The sequence below is a fragment of the Engraulis encrasicolus genome, chromosome 5 (assembly GCF_034702125.1).
Source record: "Engraulis encrasicolus isolate BLACKSEA-1 chromosome 5, IST_EnEncr_1.0, whole genome shotgun sequence".
NCBI classification, from domain to species: Eukaryota; Metazoa; Chordata; class Actinopteri; order Clupeiformes; family Engraulidae; genus Engraulis; species Engraulis encrasicolus.
The window spans coordinates 4,280,240-4,307,043 of record NC_085861.1 but is presented as its reverse complement, the minus strand read 5'-3'; the positions used below and the strand labels follow the sequence as shown (position 1 = coordinate 4,307,043).

Sequence of the window (26,804 nt, the reverse complement as noted above, 5' to 3'; positions counted from 1 at the left end):
TGTATGAGTTGGACGTCTGTGCTGTTCTGGACAGCGGGGCCCGGAGGAGTGTGCTTCCCTTGCACTGTTACAATGCCATTCACCCAGAAGTTAGGCCTGCACTTCAGCCATCCACGGTGAAGACGCTGTTGGGGGTTGGGCCAGGCGATGTTCCAGTGACCGGGGAGGTTCAACTCCTTGTCCAGATCAACAACCGGCAGGTGAGCGTGAACTTCCTGGTGGCCGACATTGCTGGCGAAGAGGCCCTCCTGGGCCATCCATTCCTCACTCAAGCCCAGGCGCGCCTCGACTTTGGCACCAACCGCATCATCCTCTTTGGCGAGGAAGTGCCATATTTCAACACCGTGAGCCAGCCCAAGATCCAGGCTGTAAGAGTCTCTCGGACGGTGGTGGTGGAGGCCGGAGTGGAGTATGTCATAAGAGGCAAAATCCCTGTTAAACGGCGTGTGGAAGGGGAGGTGATGCTCACCCCTACCAGGGGTTTCGTAGGGAGACACAAAGTGCTGGTTGCTCGTGTGCTGCTCCAAGCCCAACATGCTAAAGGTGTGCCTCTCCGTGTATTCAACCCGGGCAATGCTCCTGTCACCATCAGGAAGGGTGCTATTGCTGGCGTCCTCCAGCCTGCGCACGCTCTACCAACCAGCGCCACCACGGCCATGGCCGAACTGCCAGAGCACAGCGATATCCCCCTGCACCTGAGAGAACTTTACAACCAAAGTGCAGCTGAGCTTGACCAAGAACAGCAACCCCAGCTCGCCCAACTTTTATGTAAGTACAGCACAGTGTTCTCCACAGGGCCTACTGACCTTGGCCGTACCAGCCTTGTACAACATGACATCATGGTCCGGCCAGGAGCCGCGGTGAAACAGCAGCCCCGTCGCATGGCATGGGAGAAGCAGCGGGATGCTGACCAGCAGATAGAACAAGGCCTGGAGGCCGGTGTGGCACGCCGTAGCAACAGCAGCTGGGCCTCACCCCTCGTGATGGTACGTAAGAAGGATGGAACTTACCGCCTCTGCGTCGACTACCGGGCACTGAACGACTGCACTATTAAGGACGCCTACCCGCTGCCCCGGATCCAGGACACCCTTGACACCCTCTCCACTGCCAAGTGGTTCAGCACGCTGGACCTCGCGTCTGGATACTGGCAGGTTGAACTGACGCCACGAGCCCGTCGAGCTGCTGCTTTCTGCACAAGAAACGGTCTGTTTGAATGGAATGTCATGCCGTTCGGGTTATGCAACGCTCCGGCAACATTTCAACGTTTAATGGACCGGGTGTTAGCCGGCATGCAGTGGGAGACGTGTCTCGTCTATTTGGACGACATAATAGTGCTAGGCCGCAACGTGCCCGAGATGTTGCACCGTCTCAGTCAAGTCTTCGATAGGCTGCTACAAGCGAACTTGAAACTGAAGCCAGCGAAATGTTGCCTCTTCCGACGACAGGTAGCTTACCTGGGGCATGTAGTCTCCGAAGAAGGGGTGGCTTCGGACCCCGCCAAGGTACAGAAGGTACAGGAATGGCCTACGCCCACTTCAGTTCAGGAAGTTCGCCAGTTCGTCGGGTTAGCATCGTACTACCGACGATTTGTCCAAGATTTCGCAACAGTGGCTGGACCCCTCCATGCATTGACCAAGAAATATGCTCGATTCCATTGGACTGCTGAATGTCAACAAGCCTTCGACCAACTCAAGCGCCTACTGACCACCGCTCCGGTCTTGGGCTACCCGTTGGACCAAGGGAACATGGTCCTGGATACGGACGCGAGTGATGTTGGCATCGGTGCTGTTCTTTCTCAAGTACAGCTAGGCAGAGAGCGGGTGCTGGCCTACGGGAGTCGTCGTCTGTCCAAAACTGAGCAAAATTATTGCACCACCGGCCGAGAGTTGCTAGCAGTTGTAGAGTTCACATCACATTTCCGCCAGTACCTCCTGGGGCGGTCATTCACTGTCCGTACCGACCACAGCAGTCTCCGCTGGCTGACCAAGATGAGGGAGCCTGAGGGCCAGCTGGCTAGGTGGCTCGAGAGACTTGGTGAATATGACTTCAACATCGTCCATCGCCCGTGCCGCTGCATTCTAATGCAGACAGTCTCTCCCGTCCACCCTGTAGGCAGTCATGCCCATGTCAACTGCCAGGCCCATCTCTCTATCCAAGAAACGTCTGCCACCAGGGCGTACAGTGCGACCTGGACTCCGCACAAATCCAAACAGTGCAAACGCCAGTGGGGGTGGGCAGGCATGTAACCGTAAGGGCGAGTGCAGTGGGGGTAGACGCAACATCTCCCGACACCCCCCAATTCGGTGGTTGGTCCGCCCAAGAGTTACAAGCCGCGCAGGAGTTTGACCCAGACATATCCTCTATCAAAGCATGGCTGGAGGCTGGTGGAGAACGGCCTCCATGGACAACCATCTCAGCACATAGCCCAGCCGCTAAAGCCTACTGGAGTCAGTGGAGGCGCCTTTTCGTCCTTGGTGGCATCCTGTTTAGGCGGTTTTACTGTTTGGATGGTGCCCAGTTCTATCCTCAAGTGATACTACCACGAGTATTCTGGTCGGATGTCAAGAGACAGATGCATGAAGGGCCTGTTGGTGGACACTTTGGAACAGAGCGCATGGTGACGCGACTTCAGACACGATACTACTGGTACCAGATGCGGGCAGATGTCAGCCTCTGGTGTCTGACTTGCAAAAGCTGTGGATCCAAAGCAAGGGCCCGTAAAACACCCCAGGCTCCCATGGGAACTGTCAGAGTCGGAGCCCCGATGGAGCGGGTAGCTCTGGACATCATGGGGCCGCTGAATGAAACGGAGCGCAGAAACAGCTATGTGCTCGTGATCCAGGATTATTTTACGAAATGGGTGGAGGCTTTCCCTCTGCCCAATGAAAAAGCAGAGACTGTTGCCGAAGTACTAGCCTCCCAGTGGGTGTGCCGCTTTGGCGCCCCCCATACTATCCACAGCGACCAAGGCAGAAATTTTGAATCTGAAGTGTTCCAGAAGATGTGCGCTCTGTTTGGGGTTGAGAAGACGCGAACCACCCCGTTCCGACCACAGTCGGATGGCCAAGTGGAACGTTTCAACTCCACCCTACAGAAGATCCTAGCCACAACTGCCGAGCGTTGCCACTGGGATTGGGATCTGATGATTCCTTACGCAGTCATGGCCTACAGGGCCACCAGGCACAGTGCAACCGGACTTACCCCAAATTTCATGATGTTTGGCCGGGAGGTGTGTGAGCCGGCCGACCTGGTGACCGGCCTCCCTCCTGACCCAGAAGATGCTCCCACTGCCCCTGAGTATGTCCAGCGTCTCCGTGAGCGACTGGAGCTGGCACACCAGATAGCTAGGGATGCACTTGGGGAGTCAGTAGAGCGTGCAAAGAGACAATATGACAAAAACTGCTGCCGCACTCAATATTGCATTGGAGACGCCGTGTGGTACCTCATAAAGGGCACACGGAGAGTCAAGAACAAGGTCAGGAAGTTCCTTCCGTCCTATGAAGGACCTTACTTCGTCCTGGGACAGCTGGACGACCTAGTGTATCGCATCCAAAAAGGTCCAAAGACCAAAGTGAAAGTGGTTCACCACGATCAGCTGAAGGCCTACCGGAGTCGTGATCCACTGGATAACGCTTGGGTCATGGAGCAGGCCCAGGCATGGACGCCGGTGGAGGTTCCCCCTCCGCCTGTGGCCACAGACTCTGTGGCGCTGGACCTCACTGACCTGTTCTCCAGAGGGGACCAGGAGTCGGTCCTGGGTACAGCGGGAGACGACTCTGCGGCGGCCGGTTCACTTCCTCCTACCGGCTCACCAGAGGACGACGCTGCAGATAGTGGGGGTGAGGCCGGATTGCTTCCTCCTACCGGCTCATCAGAGGACGACGCTGCAGATAGTGGGGGTGAAGCCACGGCGCAGCTGCCGGAACAGCGCTCTCAAAGGCTAAGGCGCCGACGAAGATCTCCAGTCAGGTTTGGAGAATGGGTTGACTAGAAAGAAAGCCGTTGTGAACCAGGGCAGAATAAAACCCTACACGGCTTGGGGACCCGGGTAGTCCACCCCGACCCCTAGATTAGAAAAGTACATGAAGGACTGAATAAAAAGAAAAAGAGACAGAGACTTTTAAGAGAAAAAAAAAAAGAAAGAAAAATGTTGCTGTTGACAATTTTTGTTGTTCACTTTTCATTGATGTGTTTATGCTCCGGTTGCCTAGGTAGTGTGGGGACTGTGCATCACTGCTATTGGTCGACGTACATGCATTATTACTTAAATGGTAACTGTAATGCCCTCATTTATTATGTGCCTTGCCAGGACTTTGCCTCATGACATTTTCCTAGAAATGGTTTGTTATGTCTTTTGATTTGTATGAAGTAATGAGAACTGAAATGTTATGCTACTGTACTGGATTAGAATTGTGAGTAATTGCTATCCAGAGTGGGGGTAGTGTTGTAAAATATGCCATGGGAGGCGTTGTGGGGCTTGAGGAGATAGGAAGGCTGAAGCTAGCGGGAGAAGTTTTTGTATGCAGTCAGGGCGGCAATCGGAGCGGTTGTGTTACGTTGTGCTGGTACAATAAACCGGTTAAAAAGGAGCCTCATGAAGTTACCCTCCCCGTGTGTTTATACTTGTAACGGTAGGGAGTTAACCCCGAAGGACACTACGGTCCTTCGGCCCTGGAGTTCCCTGGAGTTAAAAGTAATTCCCCTGACATTCTGACTACGGTCGGGATAACATCAGGAAAGNTTAACACTATGTTCATAAAATACATTATTTGATTTTTAAATGCATTTTATCGACTCATATGATTTAAGTTGATATTTAGCCTGACAATTCAAATCTGGTCTTTGATTAATGTGTTAGGCCTACTTCATAATCAAACATTTTTAGTCAATTTTTTGACAGGGGTGGGTGTGTTCTCCATTGGCTTGCATTGCCAGAAGGTACCTACACTATCTACGGAAGTTGAGAAGCTCCATCTGCCATTTCCCTGTGCTGTTGCAAATTGCTGTGTCCTCTCTAGTGTTATTTTCTACCTCTATGTATATATATCTTTACTCTCTCTGCTGTGGCGCTGGGCAACAGGAAGTGCCTGCACCTGAAATGATGGTTTACCTGTATAAATAAGAAGTGGATGGTGGATCTCTCTCTTTGGTCTCCTGTGTGCAGGGGTAAGGTTGGTGGCGTACGGATCTTTGTTCTTGTGTAAGTGTGAGTGTGAGTATGAGTGTCAATGACTGAATATGACTGAATGTGTGTTTGTGCTAACTGTTAACTTACCTCTGTATTTTTACCTGATCTCCAGTAGCTGGGCATTGCAACCTAGTGACTTGGGTCCAGTGATTGTTTGTGTGAGTGCAGTTTCAAGGTGTGGTTGGTGTATGTTTGTGTGTGCATGAGATGTGTTTTATTTGATTTTGTCTTTGTCTCAGACAGGGTAGCCAACTTGTGCTGTGACCCCTCCAACGCTCCTTTGTTTCCAATGTGTAGAGTTCAATAAAACCCTCAATGTTAATTTGAAACTGCCTCATGCTCTTCTTTGGTGGCAACAACTTTACTGGTGTTTGAACCTGGTGTTACACCACCGTCATAACCTGTTGCAGCCAACATGAAGAGACCTAAAGCCAGGCATGCAATATAGGCATGGGGAGGACAACAACACCACAGATACATGTGCACAGGAACAGGAAGCACCATACATGCACACCCAAATAAAATAGTGTCAGATATCACAAGCACATTATACTCACACAAGAAGCCACAATACACCCACAGCATAACCAGCACAATTCAGTTTCGTGTGGAACAAGCTATCCCCTGTCACCAGAATCCTGAACTGAGACTAAGGATCAGGGGACCAGACGGGAGGCCTACATGTTAGAAATAGGAAGTGAGGAAGTGGCAAAATGGCTATTGTGAACAAACCATGCATAGTATGTAAAAGAGTAGTTTTTTGGAACACAATGAATACTAGTATGCTGTATAATGTTTCATTGACCAGCATAATTCAGTTTCATGTGGAACAAGCTATCCCCTGTCACCGCCGTCATATTGGTACCACCACCGTCAGAGGGTTTTACATGTTTTAAATGAATATTTTTACAATATCTATCTTCAATTCTGTAAAATCATTAAAACAATTCTGCATTTTAATTCAAAACATATTCTTATACTTTTAATGGTGTCTGGTGCTGACAAAGGCAAAGTAAGAGCTGTGAAAAAAATCCTATTCTATGGGGACTGTAAAATATGGGCAGGTTGCTCCAATACATGGCTTCACAACCAAGACCTTCATCGTCCAAAATAGACTTCTATATTTTGGATTTGATCTACTTTTTTCTTTCAAAATTAAAACCTGTTTTTGACACATTCTCAAGAATCAGTGACATTTCATATCATATGTGTAATGATGTCAATTCATTCAAATAAAAGGCATTTGTTCATTTATTCCACAATACATATTCTGATGGTATAGTTGTAAACCACAGCCTGGGTGGGGCCATCCATTGTGTTGTAGGCTATCTGCCTCTGATTTTCTTTGAAAGACTGAAAAGGCATCTTTTTTTATACTGAACTAGTAAGAATAAGATTATATATATTTATTAAACAAATTGCTTTGGTCAATACACTTCTTTTTTTAACTTCCCTTAACAAAGTGTTCTGAATGTTTTACAGCCAGGCTCTAGAGCAGTGATTTTCAACCTATGGTCCTGGGCCCACTGGTGGGTCCTGAAGGTATACCAAGTGGGCCTTGAAATAATATTCTAAAAATTATAACCACATTTTGGTGTGCGTTGCTGCTGATTTATGTGAGTTTCATTCGTAATTGAATGAATTGTGGGCCCCAAGTTGGAAAAGGTTGGGAACCCCTGCTGTAGATGTGTCTCTTGGAGCCTTCAGTCTGGCAGTAGCTTGGGCTACGCATTGTTTGGCTACTGCCTGTTATGGTCTATGTGATATTGTGATTCAATTATTTCTAATGGATAGAATTCCTCGACCAGATCCACAGGAATAAAATTTAAATGGATTAAAAATCAGCAAATGGATTTTGTGATTGATTTTAGAAATCTCTAAACCTCAATGGATTTATTGTAGTGGAGAAACAAGCACATACAAATAATCACTGGTGTTTTCCTTTAATAAACAGCTTATAACTTAAACAATGAAGAGTTGACCATAGTTAATAAGTGTGTTAGGCAAGTTAAATGGGTTTGGACCAGGGGGGCAGGATTTGGCTGGTTAGCTTCGCCGATTAGCAAGTCACCATTTTCGCATTTCCGACATCCACTTCGCTGCACCTCGGTCATGATGATTGGTGGGTGCGCAACCTTTACAGGTCTGTGGTTGGGCACCTCCATGCATCCAATGCCCGTCTTCCATATAGCTTTCTGATTAACCGTAAGACAGATAATAACGTGGCACGTAATTGGCTGAGTAAACTGTCGGCAGAAACGTCTCAATCTTTGAAGCTGAAAAATTCGTTCAATTTTGGCTGAATTCACTGGCTTAGCATTTCCCATTGAAATGACTGGAGGCGGGACTTATTCACTCTCTCCAGTTCTCATACTACCTCCATGGTTTGGATCAGTTTGTTAAAGCGACAATCCACCTTTTTATGATTTTTACATATATCAATGTAGTATTTCCAAGTAGGCTATTACAATATAATACAATATGATACAATACAAAATGTAGGCTATTGATATAGCGCAGTGTCTTAACTAAAAACATTCCTACATTCAGCCACCAACTCTGTACACTGCCATACGGAGGCAATTGTACCAATGCTAATGTTTACTTTCATTCATTATGCTAAGCTATGCTAATAATTCTAATAGGCCTACTAGTCAGGGTCAGTTTTCCAAAAAGTTGACACCTGAGGGCAAATCATGTTAATTTTCGGCATACAACTGATTTAGGGGTATTCAAGGGTGCTGAATCCAAATCTGCCGTATGCCGTATGCAAAAATGTACTGAAATGCCTCAAATGGGCAAAATCCAATATGGCCGCTGCCACCATGTTAAAGTCCTGCAATCACTTTTCTTTTGGACTAAACAAGGTATACATTAGAAAAGAGCACTCATTTTTATGTTTTCAGATATGGCGAATCCCATCATGGCATCAGATTTAAGAGCAGATTGGAAGAAAATGCTTATGTCATTGGCTGGCAGCCATTTTAAAAGCAGAGAGCCTCATATTGTCAGCAATTTTTTTACATTTCAAGATCCACAGAAAGTAATTCTCTTTGTTTCTGTGAACACAAATACTACAGAAAACTGCACTGAACGGTTTACTTTCACCTGATAAAAGAGGTTTGTGTCTACCTTTAGTTATGGGTACTAGAACATATGATGAGACCACAAAAAAACACAGATTGTTGACCCCCAAAATACTACACTTGTCTGAACCCATATTTTTGCTTTGAGGACAAAGTGTCTTTGATATTGTTAATGTTTGATATGCAACATTTTCAGGGATTTTGAAGGGTGCTTAATTCAAATATGCTGTATATTAGGCTAAAAAACCTACATAAATGAATAAATCCAATATGGTCGCCATCAACAGACAAGGTAAACTCTTAAAGTGGTAGTTCGCTATTTTATACATTAAGCCCTGTTTGTGTGACTTCTGGGGTGAAGTAGAGATGTTCTCATCACAATTTTGACATTTGGTGCTGAACGGAGCATTTGGGTATCCAAGACTGCAGCCCCCCCACCTTTACATTGACTCCAATAGAGCACTCAAGCAATCGATTATAAAATGGCATTAAACTTTTGTTTGAGAAGACATGGAACTCACCGTGTGGTCAGTGGTAGACAGCGATAAATTGACCCGAAAATTGCAGCGAAATATGCCTTCTAACTGTTGTTTAGCATTTGGCGGACCTATTTTTCCCCAGACGCCGTTGAATAGCAGTAGACATCCAGCCAGTTGGTAGCGATAGTGTGTTGTTTATGTAGACATCAAGGAGCGAGGTAGAACGGCTATCTTTGAGCGGGACTGGCTACAAAAACTACAGCTTGCATACAAACCATAGATAGTAACGTAAACAAACGCACCCCCATTTCCGGTCGCGCGGAGTAATACTAGTCAAACCAATACAATCAATGAAGACAGACAATAATGAATATATCTTCTCTGGAAGCGTATTTCGCTGTGATTTTCGAGCCAACGTATCGCTGCCCACCTCTGACCACTCGGTGAGTTTCATGTCTCTGCAAACGAAAGTTTAATGCCATTTTATGATCGATTGCTTGAGTGCTTCATTGGAGTCAATGTAAAGGTGGGGGGGCTAGCGTCTTGAATACCCAAATGCTCCGTTCAGCACCAAATGTCAAAATTGTGATGAGAACATCTCTACTTCACCCCAGAAGTCACACAAACAAGGCTTAATGTCTAAAATAGCGAACTACCACTTTAATTACGTAGCTATAGGTAGCTATAGGTTTTCAGATTCACTCAGATTTAAGATTGGAATAAGAGGAAATTATTTCAGTGCAGTCTGAATTCATGTTTACAAGTGACAGTTGACTTTCATGTCAATGAGCTTATCATTTGAATGGAAATGTTTTCTCTACTTCCACTTATATTTCAATGCTTATTTTAAAAAGATGCAATATGTCCATCTCAATCTACCCCTTCCATTATGAGAAAAATGTACACACATAAGCCTGAATGTGCTTAAATATAATATGCACATCTACATTTTTGTGCATTAGGAATTCATTGTTTGCCGATTTTATTGCGGTGCTAACATTATTAACATTATATCTTTGAATGGTGGAAAGGTTAAACGTGGATCAACACAGTTTTATGTTATTGTGAGAAATTTACTTCATAGGCCTATATGTTAACTTATACCTTCCTAAACCATTCTTTCCTAAACCATTATCAACCTCCTCCTCTCCAGTGATTTGGCATGGCACTTTTTCTGCAAATGCAACAAAAGCAAAGTAAAACATAAAACATTTGCTGTGATCAGTCGTAGTCATATGAGTCTATGCCATCTACTTCAGATGTCACATGGTTACATATAATGGCCCACATTATCAAGTCTCTGTATGGACTCAGACCCACATACCCCTTCATGTCCCCCTGCCAGTCACCAAAATGTGATGGGTGGTATTGGACAGGGCTTTTGTCCCACTGCTCCTGTATCTGCCACCTATTCTCAATGCATGCAAAGACATCACAACTTGTGCTTGCCTCCTCCAACTCTGCATCTGGAAGAAGTGGCATGGAGTACATTGAATCATGCAGTTGCTGCAATTCAGCAAATACAGGAGGGGTCATGGGAATACGTTAACTTAGTATACCAAGTAAACAATTTAGAGTAGGGGAGGGTGACTGCAGGCCTATAGGTATGTGCATATAAATGTGTCCAACAATAAAGCAATCACTAACCACTTCACCAGAGGGCAAGGATCATTAGTGGGGCAGTCAGAGCCTAGTGTAACAAAGAAGGTATGACTCGTTTAATGTATGCTGATGACATTACCTTATAGTGGTACATATGGATGACACAGACACCCCAGCTCACTAGAAGGAGGTAGTACATAACTTGAGTCATAGTAACTTATGGAACTTTCCTTGGAGTTGAATGTGTCAAAGACAAATGTGAACTATGCTGTGGGGGCAGGGACAAGACATCAACTCTGTTCCAGCCACTTACCATCCAAGGGCAGACAGTCGAGTAAGTGGTAGTTTTTAGGTGCCTAGGCACAGAAATACGTCCTCCACGTATAACTTAATTTGCATTAGAGAAAAGAACAAACTTACATGCATAGTGAATCAGGCTATTGAAATTACTGTCTCAGCTAAGCCCTCCCTATCTTTGCTGTACAACAGTGCAGTGACCAGGAAAGCCAGACAGACAGGGGGGTGCCCATTTCTGTGCCTAGGCACCTAAAAACTACCACTTGCTCTACTGCCTGCCCTTGGCTCTCTCTCTCCAGCTGAGCATCATTAATGATACACTCCAAATGTGTTAATATAATTTTAACTAGGTCAATTTAAAGTCTACACTTGCACAATTCTATCAACAGAAGAGAACAAACAGATGGATCCCCACAGTGCTGCATGCTGAGCCCCCCTTCTATAGTCTCTCCACACCCATGACTGCAGTGTGGCTGGCAAAAGGTACTGAAGGTGGCAGCCTGGTGTACAGAGACACATTTCTCTGGCTCCGGATGAAAAGGAAACCAAAGAGATAATTTCTGCCTTTAGGAGGCACAAATAGTGAGAATAGACCTAGCCCTCTCTGAACATACCTCTGTCTCAACAGAGCTAAAACATTGTCTTGGACACTATTACATTATATTACATTGCATTTGGCAGACGCTTTATAACCAAAGCGACTTTCAAAAGAGGACATAATCAAGCCAACATCACAAGCAAATACAAAGTGCACAGGAGATATACAGAACAACAAGTGCAGTTGCAAAGAGGGGTTAGTTTTTTTTTTTTTAAGAGTAAATAACGAGTACACACACACACACAAACACACACACAAACTAAACTAAACTAAACATCATGTCAGGAGTCTGCCCTGGGGCAAGGCCAGCTCAAGCATTAGTCTAGTAGATTCTCTCGAAAGAGGAAGGTCTTTAGTTGTTTCTTGAAGGCTGCAAGAGATGTGCTTAGTCTTGCTGCCTCTGGGAGACCGCTCCACCACTTGGGTACCACAACGGAGAACAATCTTGACTGAACTGTAAGAGATTTTCCCTGCAAAATAACGGAACGTTCGCAGTATTAGTATTGTTAAACTAAAAGTGCTCTACAATATTTATACAGTAGTATAGGTAAAATAACGGTACACTACTGTTAAAAAGTTGAAGATGTACTGTGAGATAGCAGGCAATTACTGGGTCATAGTTGCATTCATGAATATAGCCATGGCAACTTCCCTCCCACCCATCATTCTCCATACCATGGCCATGTTACCGCCCCACCGTCCCATCGGTCACCATGACTGAAGTGACTTGAGCATGATACCATGCCGCCACTATGCTATATTGAGATGTTGGTTTGCGGTGGTCCTTTGAATGAGTGGGGCATGAATACAATTTCAGTGCAGACCTACGCAGTGCTATGTTACAATGACAATGGGAGGGTGTGAGGGGGGCTTTTTAATGTATCAGCTCTTGATGAGCCAATGATGGAAATAGCATTGGTCAGTCTGTAAAAACGTAATTTGCACCAAGTAGCACGGCAAAAAATCAGCACTACAAGCTAACTCTCAAAGCAATGCCTAATTTGCAGCAGGCACATTATATGCAACGATGCCACAAATGATGCCACACACAGCAAGTGCCACAAAGCAAGCTTTCACAAAGAGGAAAGTATGCAAGCTTGTAAGCAAGCTTGTAGGCAAGCAAGTACTCTAAAGTCCAATGGCCATCCTTGTATTTAAGGCGTAAATTGCATATGTTACTTTTTATTGCAAAGGCACTGTTGGGCAAACTTCCCTATTATATCTGTAATTTATTGACTTTTTGTACTTTATCTTATGGCACACGCTCGTCACACAAGTTACTACTACAGTCTTGTACTCCTCGCACTGAATTAGGGAAAACAGGCTTTTCTTTTTATGCCCCATATCTATGGAATGAGTTGCAGAAGATTTTATGTATGGACACTCTGCCCTCATTAGAGACTTTTAAGAGGAAAATTAATACAGTATACACAGAGGAGTGTCATTGTTTCTGACTATGCAGCACATAGGCTACTTTTAATCTCAAAATACGTTTTATGTAAACTTATTATTTTTTAATGTGTTTTTTGTACATTTATTTTCCTTTTTTGTCTTTGTGTTTGTCTGTGTCTGTAACTATATGTTTGCTGCCATTTTGACCAGGACTCCCTGGCAGAAGAGACTGGAGTCTCAATGGGACAATCCTGGCTAAATAAAGGATAAATAAATAAAAGTGCTATGCTGTGCCATGCAGGCCAGCCAGCAGGCAGGCAAGCAACTGAAGTGTTGATAGTCCAGATTTATATACAGGTGCAAGGGTACCATGTGACCAGAGTCATCAGGGATTTGGCAGGTGAAGGTTGTAATTGAATAATGGCACAACAGCCCTTAGTACTCAGGTGAGGCCAGGCACTGATTAGCAGATTGGTTTAGATGAGACTGCTTGTTGCAAGAGTGTTGCAAGTTCTTAAAATGTTTCAGCCATTCATACGTTCATCACTATCAAAATGCATGTGCTACTCATACTTTGCTGCATCAAGCACTTTTGAAGTATTGTTGTTTCCTTAGAAATTGTTTCATCATGCTTGATAGTATCGTAGATCTTTAACCAGTGAGAATGACTTAAGTTCTTCAGGTGGTATTGAAGCTTGATGGTGATCACGGACAAGTGGAGGATGAATGGGTTTCAATGGTGCTGCCTAAAATAACTTGGTTGTTTCCACAACGGCCAATGCTGCTATTGTGCAGTACTTACTGTTCGTGCTCAATACGTGACTCAAAGTAGTATTTTCACAGTAGTTGTCTGTTTTTTCGAAAAACAGTAGAATGCTGTTGCAGAATTGCCCTAAATTAACAGCTATTTGTTACAGTGTGGGAGTACCTAGAGCGACTGGATGGCAGAGCCAGACGGCTTGTGCTGGATGAGCGCAGTTCTCTTCCAGTAACATAGGGCGTTAGTAGGTCCTTCAGATAAGCTGGGGCCGTTCCTGTGATGGTTTTGTAGGCAAGGGTCAATGCCTTGTGCTTGATCCGGGCGGCGATCGGTAACCAGTGCAACTCAATAAATAGAGGAGTAACATGGGTCCTTTTGGGTTGATTGAATATCAACCGTGCCGCCGCATTCTGGATCATCTGTAGAGGTTTTAGCGCACAAGCAGGTAGACCTGTCATGAGTGAGTTGTAGTAGTACAACGCGGGACAGGACCGTGACCTGGACCAGTCGTGTAGAATATTGTGTCAGCACAGGTCTGATATTCCGTACGTTGGACATCTGGAATCGACAGGTCCGGGTGACTGAGTTGATGTAGTTGGAGCATGACAGCTCATCATCAATCATGACGCCAAGGTTTTTGCCGACTTTGTTTGGGGTCACGATGGTGGAGCCTATCTTGAGGTTGATGTTGTGACTGAGCGACTCTTTAGCTGGGATCACCAGGAGCTCTGTCTTGGCCAGGTTCAGCTGTAGGTGGTGGTCCTTCATCCATGTTGACAAATCGGTGAGGCAGGCAGAGATGCGTTCCGAAACCGTGGTTCTGAGTTCTTTGCTTTCGACATATGCATCATTGGCACGACAGATGCATCATCAAAGTAAGGACCAAAGACTAAAACCACATTTCACACACACATGGACTGTCTGACTGTTCATTACTATCTCTCTATCCCCTGATCGCCTTCCATCCACCTGTTGTTGTGCAATAATTGAGACAGTGCGATGTGTTTAGCTGAATTCTTGCCGTACTATAACAAAGACCAGCCTTGTAATCAATTATTATATTTGTCACAGAGTGGCCATCTCAGCTGAAATATGTACATTACTGTAAGCAAGACAATCTATGGAATAACTTGGGGTGACTAATGTGCAATACCGGCTTGAGTATATCCTTTGTGTATACACACACACACACACACACACACACACACACACACACTATACCACTCCCTCATCTGTTCACTCTATTCTATTCTAATCTGTTCTTCACATCAGTCTGCCACTTGATCCTCCTTTATAGGCCAAGATATAATCTGAGCACAGCACCAGCAAACATTAAGTAATTACCATTGTACAAAGGTTATATAAATATTATATCTAGGGACATTCAGATTGTGTGTATTTTTTTATGGTTGAAGAGGTGTGTAAACATTGTGAGGTGGTTTGAGGTGGAAACATTTCATCATTCATATTGTTGCATATCAAACATGAACACTATCAAAGAGACTTTGTTCTTAAAGCAAAAATATGAGCAGAGAGAAGTGTAGTATTTGGGGGTCAAAAATCAGTGTTTTTTTGTGGTGTCATCCTATGTTCTACTGCCCATAATTAAAGAATGGAAAAAGGTAGACACAAACTTCTTTTTTCAGGTGAAAGTAGACAGTTCAGTGCAATTTTCCGTAGTATTTGTATTCACAGATACAAAGAGCATTATTTTCTGTGGATCTTGAGAGATAAGTAAAACTGTTAAAAATCGCTGACAATATGAGGCTCTCTGCTTTTAAAATGGCTGCCAGCCAATGACATAAGCACTTTCTTCCAATCTGCTTGTAGTCCCTTAATGCACGCCGTATCTCCTGTGGCACACAGTAATAGACATTGAAAGTTAACTACTTTAGTTCTACACTACTATGACAGTGCAAGGGGCCTTTAGTAATACATTACGACTTGGTCAGTACCATTCTGGTAACAGCTATGTATAAAGCCGTGTCTTAAGGGGTTAAATCTGATGCCATGATGGGAATCCCCATATCTGAAAACATAAAATAAGTGCTCTTTTCCCATTTATACCTTGTTTAGGCCAAAAGAAAAGTGATTGCATGATTTTGACATGGTGGTGGCGGCCATATTGGATTTTGCCCGTTTGAGGCATTTTGGTACATTTTTGCGTCCGGCATACGGCAGATTTGGATTCAGCACCCTTGAATACCCCTAAATCAGTTGTATGCCGAAAATTAACATGATTTGCCTTCAGGACCTTAAATAAGCACCTTTTTTAGAAATCCTACCTAGACTATACTAATAATTCTTAGTACTGAACTCACTGAGAGAAAAAGTTACGCACATTTCCTGCTGGAACTGTAGTAAAAAAAAAAGAGAGACACACATTTTAAGACTTAACATTCACAGGTGATCCCACTTGGTTTGGCTAAAAGTTGGTCTCATCTCATTACAGGTAATTGACCCCACCCCCCAACACCAGGACAATTTCTGGAATTGTTTCCGTTTGTCTGTTTTGTCTGTCAGCAGGATAACTAAAAAAGACATGAACGGATTTTGACGAAATTTTGTGGAGTTGGAAATGACACAAGGAACAATTGATTCAATTTTGTTTGGTTCACAATCCCGATCCAGAATGTATTTGTAAAGATTCTTCACCATTGCGAGATATTTTACATCATATCATAGGCTAGCCTACAGTATATGATCCAGATCAAGGGTGGGGAACCATTATAATTCGAGGGGCCACTTCAAATTCCTCCAAGGGCCATAGAAGTCATCCAAGGGCCATATTCCCCCTGCACTTTAGGCCTATATTGAAGGCAACCACTGTTAAAACAAACCCCTCTACAGTGTAGGTCCCCTGAAATAGGCCTATAGCTTAATTGTATTGAAAATGTAATTTCTAAGATTCCTTTGCCAAACGTGATGTTTCATGTGAAGCTGCACAAGGCTGGTTGTATTCAATTGCATGTTAATCATTTAATGAAACCTGCATTTCATGCAAATAACTGCTGAACTGAAACTGTTTTCAATCCCCACCCCCCAACCACGAGTCATCCCTTTCTCACGAGAGCATGTATAGACCTCTGTGCCAGTGCAATTGCCAGTAACTCAACAAGAGGAAACTGTTCATTCTAACACGGTGGAAAGCAGGTAAGATACAGCAATTGATTTGATTAAATCAGTTTATTTCCTGAAAGTAGACCTATTAAAACTTTTTCTTTTTTGCCTGCGCAGTAGTTAGAATTGGGATTAATTTACTCAAATTTCTCAATTACTTTTGTACATTTTGCAAATCAGGATTGACATTTGTTAAATGCCTTGCCCAATCATCGCACAATTATGTTACTTATTACTTCACATAAGGGGTTTCTTATTACTTACTGCTCTTTGCAAAATTTCAAAATGTGATTTCGTACATTTCTACAGTCTATCCTTCTTGCCGTTTTCAAAATAATAAGAGAATTTCTCTGAACACTTTAAACACTCTAAACAATTTGTACACATAGTTAAACACATTGGCTAGACTAGTGTAACTGATTTTGATCTGTGCCAATTGCACCAATACAATTTCTGCATATTGCACACTGCACTGATATTTGTGTTTCTGATTATACCGGAACTAAACTGCATTTCATTTGTGTGGGGCTCAGTGAAACGCCAAAGCATTGTGAAGTGAAGGGGTAATTGGTTGTTTTTTCTCCTGTAAACAAGCATGGTGAATGACAAGGCATGGTTAATTAAAGCTCAATTGTAACATCAACTTCAAGGCCAAAAGCAGCCTACAGTATATCACGAAAGTGAATACACCCCTCACAGTTTTGCAGATTTTTGAGTATATCTTTTCATAGGAAAACATTACAGAAATGTCACTTTGACACAATGATCAGTGACCTTTTAGCAACATAGTTAACCGCTTAAATTTCTTGTTCACTCAGAAAAAAACTAAATACAGCCATGAATGTTTGAGCTTGTACCCACAAAAGTGAGTACACCTAAGATTAAAATCCGGTAGGGAAGGGGCAGCGTTGGCCCGATTCGTCTCGATTGAAACGAAATGAAAAGGGAGGTCATCAGTGTGCATTTCAACCTTTGTTTGTATTGAACTTTTACATTTTGAGTCTGCATCTGAGAGATGAACAGACCAAGGATATGGATGAATGGAACCATGTCGTGTGATCTGAAGAGACCAAGATAAACAAATATACTTTAGATGGTGTCAAGCATGTGTGGTGGTAAACAAGTGAGTTTTACAAAAACAGTGTATCCTATCAAAAGCCAAGCATGGTAGTGGGACTGACATGGTTTGGGGATGCATGAATGCTGTCAACATTGGTAATCTGAAATACACCTAAAAGAAACATGCATGTCAACATGCACTGTGACTACTGAAGCAGATCCTGATATTCTCCATAGGATTGCATTCAAATCTCACACCAATCTATTTAAGCCAGATGCAGACTCAAAATGTAAAAGTTCAATGCAAAGAAAGGTTGAAACGCACACTGATGACCTCCCTTTTCATCCCTTTTCATTTCGTTTTATTTCGAGACGATTCGAGCCAACACAGCCCCTTCTCTACCGGATTTTAATCTGGGGTGTACTCACTTTTGTGAGTACATGTTCAAACATTCATGGCTGTATTTAGTTTTTTTCTGAGTGAACAAGAAATTTAAGCGATTAAATATGTTGCTAAAAGGTCACTAATCATTGTGTCAAAGTGACATTTCTGTAATGCTTTCCTATGAAAAGATATACTCAAAAATCTGCAAAACTGTGAGGGGTGTATTCACTTTCGTGATATACTGTACTTATCCCCTTGACTGCGTGGCCGAAGAGATGTAGTATAGGCTACTTCTTGACATGCAGGATCAGGCCCGCCGACCGGGGGGGTGGGGCAAAGGGGTATGCAGAATTGGCTCCCCATTACATTGTATGTATTTGGTGGGGGGCCCTTTCTGACGACTTTGTCCCGGGCCCAGTGAAAGCTGTCAACGGCCCTGTGCAGGATACTATTCAAGTATTTCTTGACATGCAGGACATTATTCAAGAACAAAGGAAATGGCTTTACGTGAAATAAAATAATTTCCTTCTCCTGTCTTTCTCTGGTTGCCTGTAAGGGGGACATGCAAGGCCATAAGTGGAGGAATAGTTTTCTGCTACTGGTTGTGGCCGGTGCTTCTGTGGCGTACTTCCTCTTGCGGACCAACTCTACTGCAACTCCAAACCTTATCCATGAAATAAGGTACTTTGATTACACATGCTCACATGCTCTGTTTTCATGTTTAATGTACCAATACAAGTCCATTTAATCTGTCATTAGATTACACACTCTCTTGTGCTATAATCATAAAAATAATCGCCATACAATGTGAACTGCCTCTCTGTGTGAAACATGTTACATATGTAGGCTACAGAGGTACAGAGGAGTCAAAAGTAAAAGTAAAATTCTAAGTTCATGGTGTAAAAGTACAACACTAGCGCATGATATTACATAGTTGTTACACCATTTACTCCATTGTACGATACCAGTGAAGTAGACTCTGTTGCTACTGACAGGATAGCATGTGAAGAGACAGGAAGAGCAACACAAAAATATGGTGAGAATAAAATGGCATATGAAAACTAGGTCACCTCACCGCGATGTGCCAGGTTATGTGCCCTCAGCTGCCCTGTGTTTTGTTACCCTACCCTGCATGCAGTGTTGGGCACCCTGAATTCATTAGATTCCAATCCAGTGCCACATATTCCAAATGACTTGATTTTTTTCTGTCCAATTCAACCAGGTGGTTCTTCAGAATATTCAGGTAAACCCAGGTAATGTGGAATAGCATGTGGCACTGGACTATAGGCCTAACTAATGAATCCAGACTGCCCAAATGCAACAGCGAGATATGTTCATGGAGTTAAAGGTGCACCGTGTAATATTTTTAGTACAGCAGTTCATTTCCAGAATCCATGCTGCCCATTTACAAATGTATTAAATACTTACAACCACCATCAAATTCTAAGTATTTAATATGACTGGGAAAATTGCACTTTTCATATATGGAAAGGGGGATCTTCTCCATGGTGTGCCATTCTGAATTTCCAGAAATAGACATTTCAGCAGCAAAACTTATTGTACTTTGATCATGCTAGTAAAAACTACTATAATATAGGCCTAGATATAGATCACATTTGGCAATATGCAGCACAATTTCAATGAGAAGCATAGTTGCAATATCTACTCTGGCCACAGTCTTACACAGCGCACCTTTAACTTAATCTTGTAAAACCAGTGTCAGGGAAGAGTGCATCTTGGAAATGTACTGTATATACACAAACTTGCCTGGTCTTGTCTGTTAGTTACATTCAGGTAAGAAATTGATTAAATGCACGGCCTATGTTTTGATTCCCAAACAGCATAGACCCTGAAACTGTGTATGAAGAAAAAGAGAGGAGTGCTGGGACTGACTTGGCCAAGATGACAAGGTAAAGAAGAGTTCATCCATTCTGTAGTTACAAGATGACAAGGTAAACAAGAGTTCATCCATTCTGTAGTTACAAATGACAATATTTTATACATGACAGACACAATTCCACAATAACTCCCGTCATTTTGCCATTGGCTGTAAATAGTATCTGATCTAGCAGATTAAAATGTTACTGATAGAACGGGAAAAGTCCATGGCTCTCATCACGTCCTTTGCCATACACTCTGGAAGTACAACAGTTGAGTTGAAGGATCAATGCTGGGGAGGGGAGGGAGGGGGTCTTGTCTTGAATACGAACAGTCATGAGCTTTTGGCTATTGGGGTTTAGAAGGCATGTGGCCATCCTTTGCCTTGAGCCCAAAACTTTAGATCAACACAAATTCATACTGTATGTACAGTAATCCACGGCTACTGTTAATGCTTTACAAAGCATCCACGTGAAGCTTGCTAAGGCTTGCTCAGGTCAAAGTCATCTGAAAAGGCTCCCAATCCAATCCATGCAATGAAATGAAAACCCATGGTATTGTGGTACCCATGGGTATGCCTTTACAAAGCCCTTGGAAATGCTTTGTAAAGCATTAACAGTTCTCACTTCAGAATAGGTACCTGGATTTACTTAGGTAATGAATTATAACTTGTGAAGTAATCATGAGCAAGCCTTAGCAAACCACATGCGAATGCTTTGTAAAGCATTAGCAGTTTTCACTTTAGAATAGATACCTGGATTCACTTTTTGATCCAGGGTCAAGTATCAATAAGAGAACGTTTGAAAGTACGGGAGAAAGGTAAAACACACTCATTTAGCTCAAGGAGAGGCGTAATATGAGCTTATTTCCAAAAATGGCACAATATCGCTTTAAAGCATCTGATATTTATGAATTCCCAACAGAATACTTGTGAGATCTTCATCCTCATGTGAATGCCGTGACAAGAATGTTCACATCATCAACAGTGTTGAGGTGGAAAAGCGGAACGCTACTATGAAGAGACGAGCGGAAGAGTACACCAAACAGCAGCTCAGGCATGTATCCTGTGTGTGTGTGTGTGTGTGTGTGTGTGTGTGTGTGTGTGTGTGTGTGTGTGTGTGTGTGTGTGTGTGTGTGTGTGTGTGTGTGTGTGTGTGTGTGTGGTAAGGCTGTACAAAAGTGGTGCCAATTTAGCATACTCGATGTGCTGCAAGTGTGCTGAAGTATTGTTTTAGTAGTGCTCCAGCGCACTCATAGTGCAATGAAGCGCACTTTAAATCACAAAAAATAGTACACTTTCTAGTCATCAAGAGTACACTTTAAATAGGCCTATATGTGTTTTTCACCTGGGTATGTTCAATGAGAGGGTTGATATTTACGTGCTGCTCTTCAATGGTTGATAGGGACTCAACAGCTGCTGCAGTTCTCATCAGTCCCCCTAACTCACCCCTGCAGTACCCCTCCCATGGACTTACTGTCCAGCCCCTGAAGAGAACTCTGCTTCCAGGTTATTAAGATCATTATTATTGTTATTTGTATTATTGTTCCTGCTTTTTCATTATATTATATTATATTGTATTATATTATATTATATTATATTATATTATATTATATTATATTATATTATATTATATTATATTATATTATCCTTCTACTGATTATATTGTTGACCCTCATTTAGCTTCTGACACGGTTCTATACACATAAAATTAAAAGAATGAATAAAAACTCCCCTGGAATGTGGCGATTTAAATTAAGAATTACATTCTTTCCAGGGTTGGCTGTGCATGCTTTTGGAAGAAAACTGTTCAAGGTTTGTACTCATAACATCATAGCTGACCAGCGAAAGGTATATATATTAAACGTTTTTGCAAGCAGCAAACTGGTTTCAGGAACCAGGAGATATTTTATCGTCAAGAGAGAGAGGTTGAAGGATAAGATTGGTATTCTGGATTTTTACTGCAACATATAAGAATTGTAAATTAGATGTTGTCCACACTTACTCGCCCATGATCGTTTCCGGCATAGCCCCTCCACTGTTGCCAGATTGGGCGGTTTTCCCCATCTGCCGGTAAAAGAAAAAGGCATTGAGCAGGGCTGTCTGTAGATGTATGGCCATAGAAATCAATAGAATTGGATTATAACATTTTTTTTTACCATTTTTGGGACTGGAAGTCATCAATCACATCTGGCAACCCTGAGCCCTTCTCTTAATGTCTCCGTTACACACTGAACAAGTAGCCTGGTTCCTACCAGACCTCTGTGTGTTTGAGCTCTGGAGCCCTCATGAAGCTGCACGGAACTACAGGTCGGGCAAGAGCCAGGCAACTGAACAAGGCTAATAAACAAAGATAAATCGGGTAAAGTCTTCATCAGAGTCCTCGAGGACTCTGGATGAAGACGCATGTCGAAACGTTAGTCTCACTGAACTAAAAAATAAATTACAGAAAATAGACATCCATGTGGCACCAGATTTCTTTCCCTTTTTGCTTATGTTTTAGTCCTGCTCTGGTTGCACCAGATTGTTAATTTAGAAGCGCGGAGTGCGTATCTCCTTTGTTTTATAAATCGGGTAAAGATGGTAAATCCAGGCTACGTTCAGCCTCTTTGTGTCACCCCACAGGTGTCTCTGCGTGCTTCTAACGGTGTCATGGCGGTGCAGAGTGTTCCTCTGGGACAGGAAGTGACTGGGCAGCATCAGACTACACTGACCATCAACGCCACCAGTCTGGCCCAACTGAACGCGCTACTGGCACAGGTGACCTACTGCAGTGTAGCGTACGTCCTGAGCACACAGGATTTGAGTAAGTCAATGGGCACGGCTCTATGTGAGACAATGAAAAAGATACCTTAGCCTTGGAGTCTTAATGAGCATTTTATGACCTAAATTATTCTCTTCAGTACATTTTACTTTTGAGGACCATGAGGTCATCTTTCCGCTCACAATCAAGAAACCTTCGATTCCTGTTCTGTATGATCCGGGTGCAGGTAGACCTACAATTAATACTTGACCAGAAAATCTGTTGTGCCTCTGAAGATAGAGGCTGTGTATTTATTATCTATATTGTACTGTATTATCTCTTTCACTCTCTCTTTCTGTCATGGACCAGATATTAATTCTCAGGTGACCATAGCCACCAAGACATTCCTCAGGTATAAAGAGTTGAGGCTATTGATTGACAGCATCAGGGCGAAATACCCAGATATCCGAATCATTATCGCAGATGACAGCATGGAGCCAGAGAAAGTGGAGGGTCACAACATTTACCAGTACATCATGCCTCCTGCTCAGGTACTGTTCATCAAATACTCCCTCCCACTTAATTTAGCATTTTTAATATAGGCCTATTACATTTTTTTATATCCTACAATTTTCTAGCCTGGTAAACCAGCGCCACCCGCTGGACTCAGGAGTGGGTCTGGCCTCGGATCTGAGAACGTTTTGAACACTGTGCCCTGAGTCTGGCAAAACCAATCACAACGCAGAGATTTGTTTTGAATCAAAGCGAGCAGGGTTTTGAGGGAGTGACGACGAAGCTCGCAACACCGTTGGGAAAGCACATCAACGGCAAAGATCGCCGATTGGTCAGAGCGCCGGCACGGTTTGAAAAAACAACAGGTTGTTCTCATCAACAATCTTCGGAGGAATCGTTCATCGGGGCCAGACTAAATTACTCCGGTCTCACATTTAGGCTGGTTTATCAGGCTAACAATTTTCCCCTCATTAAGCACGTGATTGAAGATTAACTCTCAAAATAATGTACCATTTTGCCATAATGTACCATAAAGATGGTACCATAATGTACCATCTTTTCTTTATATTATAAGAAACAAATACGGAAATTAAGCCGAAATACCTGAGCATAAACATGTCATTTAGTCGTCATTTGTCATTTGTATTTTGTATTGCTTTTTTCTACTATTTTGTATTTTTTTGAGCATCAAATGCATGAATCATACTCTACATGGATGTTTTTTGTCAGGGCTGGTTTGCAGGTCGGAACCTGGCCGTCTCCCAGGTGACCAGCAAGTACTTCCTGTGGGTGGATGATGACCACCGCTTCCTGAACGAGACCAGCATCGAGAAGTTTGTGGAGATCATGGAGGCAGTGCCAACGCTGGATGTGGTGATGAACCTTTCGCACCTGACACGTCTATTAAGAGAGTTGTGACAACCGGGTACCCGGAAGTCGGTTGGTTATGTGATTCACGTAGATGTAGATTCAAATATTTCCAGACAGCAGATTTCTAGACTAACACAGAACCATTAGGCTACATATCAAACAAAGATTAAGTAGAAACCAATTACATTTACCTTTACCACACTGTCTGTGTTCTTCGTCCACCTCCTGGAACTACTTCCTGGAACTACTGTCAATGGCGATTTATATGTAAAAGTCTCCATGATCCGCCATTGCTGTTATGTGGAAAGGAAGTCACTATGTGAGTGGCGTAACTTTCTCATTAGACGGCTCTGTTTCACACAATCACTTCTAACCGATCGCTGAGCCGTAATTAATGGTAGTGACACTGAGCTGTGTGTGTCTGTGTGCGTGTGCGTGTGTATCTGTATTTCCATGACAGCTGGGGGGTTCTGTGGAGGGCAACCAGTTCTACTTCACTTTGGAGTACCAGGAAGGTGCGGAAGGAGAGGGCGAGGGAGGCTGTCTCTCGAGGCTGCAGAACCAACACCACGCTCCACTGAACGGCTTTAAAGACTGCTTGCTGGTGGACGGCGTGGTCAACTTCTTCCTGGCCAGGACGGATGCCGTGCGCAGGGTGGGCTTTGACCCCTTGCTGCAGCGCACTGCCCACTCCGGTAGGTGGAGCATTTGTCTCTCTATTTTAAACAGAGCATTGAGGTTTTTAATTAGATGCGGGCAGGGCAGTCATGGGTAAGCCGTTAGAGTGTAACCCAAAGGCTGCCGACCCGCCAGGTGGGTGGGGGCAGTAATTAACAGAGGTACCCTGAGCATGGTACTGTCCCGCCGCACTGCTCCCTTGGGGCACCCCCTTGCACGGGTGAAGCACTCCCCATAGTATACAGTGCACACCATTAATGAGTACACCGCTCTTAGAAGTAACATTTTGAACAATATTTCAAGTTATTTACAAAATGTGTACATCTGTTGAGCTTACAATAGAAAATGAAGGTTAATAATATAACTCATATTATATATTCATCATTGTTGTGAAATCAAAGGTCAGTAGGCCTACACCCCTATCCCGATGTTTCTCTCTGTGAAAATCCAGCAACCCATACCCTTAGTCTGTATTTGACGAGACCATGATAAACACTTCTGCTTTAGATATGTGGTGTGGTAAGCTAATGAGTAATACAAGGAAAATGTCTGGCAAACACGTCACTGTGGTTTTTGGAGTCGCTGTGTTTCCTGTCAAGTTCCTATCGAACACGTCTATGTGGTTTTTGGAGTTAAATCTCTCTCTCTCTCTCTCTCTCTCTCTCTCTCTCTCGTCTTTAGTCTCTCTCTTTCCTTTCCTACTTAAGCCACGGCTATTAACATCTCTTATGTACCTAACATCTTTATGTACCTAATTTGCTTTTAACATCCTTTTTTAAATCCTTTACTTATTTCTTCTTTATCACTGTGTTGGACATTGTTGCCAGTGTTGCAACTGTACACTGCGCCTAGATGTCTTGCTTATTATCCAGTTTGCCTTTTTACCGTCCTATTATTTAATGTTGCTTCTATTACCTTGTGTCTGACAATGTTGTCAGTGTTGCAACTGTACACTGCACCTTGAGGTCTTTTGTTTACTTTTTTGCTGTCCTTCTTTACTCTTTGAAGGCCAATGCTATCAGTGTTGCAACTGTACACTGTGCCTTACCCTGTTCTTTTTTAAATTGCTCCTTGTAAGTCGCTTTGAACAAAGGTGTCTGCTAAATACTAATGTAATGTAATGTAATGTAAGATACTCCAGTCGCTTCAATCGCTCTTGCTGCACAGAAGCGATTCTCTGTCGCTTGAATCTCATCGCGGCCGCTCTATTCCCCCGTTAAGTTTGGTGGGTGGACAATGAACTTATTGATCATAGTAATATACTGCAACATGTCCGTGTGTGTGTGTGTGTGTGTGTGTGTGTGTGTGTGTGTGTGTGTGTGTGTGTGTGTGTGTGTGTGTGTGTGTCTGTGTGTGTGTACCAGAGTTCTTCATGGACGGTCTTGGTCGTCTGCTGGTGGCATCCTGCGCAGGCCTGGTGATTGGCCATCAGAAACGCCAATCAAACCGCGAGCAATACAACAAGTTCCGCTACCAAGATGAGGTCGATGCTAAACTCCGCCTTCATTACTTCAAGAATCACCTCAAGTGTGTCGTGTATTAAAGCAGTATTGCACCATTTTTGGAAATTATATAAATAATTTTATATATGGTTTTTATTTGTTTATAAACACGGTGTTGTGAGGAGGGGCAAGATACTGGCAGCCAACCATGTGAGGTAATTGTTTGACTGTCAGCGGTTTCCAACAATCGGAGGTTGAGTTGTGCGCAGCCATGGGAAAACAAAAATTGAGAACCCATGTATAATAACAACAACAACAACAATATCAATAGTTGATATCTTGGAACTGGAGGTAACATCCCTTGCGAAAATCGACGATGGTAAACCATCATTTCATGTTTTTTTTAACATGGTTCGGCAAAGTTCTTGGTTTGTCTGTTCATGGTTACCCAAAATACCATGGATAAGCCAAAGCAATAGTATGGTTGGTTCGGTGTACTTAGAGAAACCATGGTTACTACAGTAAAGCCATGGTCACTACAGTAAAACCATGGTCGATTTTTGTAAGGGATCACCATTTCTCAGAGAACGGCTGCAAGAACATGAAAAGGATAAAACTCTATTCTCTAACTCAAGGGAATGTGTAAAACAGGGATGGGCAACTCGGAGGGCCTCAGTTTTTCATTGCCACCATCAGACTGCCACCTGTCCAGGGAT

General features: G+C 43.3%; 1 protein-coding gene across 1 annotated transcript; it reads left to right on the top strand.

Annotated features, from left to right (window-relative positions):
- Nucleotides 1-22,422: 22,422 nt before the first annotated feature.
- LOC134448765 (beta-1,4 N-acetylgalactosaminyltransferase 2-like) lies at nt 22,423-26,376 on the top strand. The gene is made up of 6 exons (XM_063198422.1): nt 22,423-22,648; nt 22,746-22,832; nt 22,955-23,136; nt 23,828-23,971; nt 24,429-24,663; nt 26,011-26,376. The coding sequence occupies exons 1-6, from the start codon at nt 22,423-22,425 to the stop codon at nt 26,187-26,189; spliced, it is 1,053 nt and encodes a 350-aa protein (XP_063054492.1). The 3' UTR covers nt 26,190-26,376.
- The last annotated feature ends 428 nt before the right edge of the window (nt 26,377-26,804 follow it).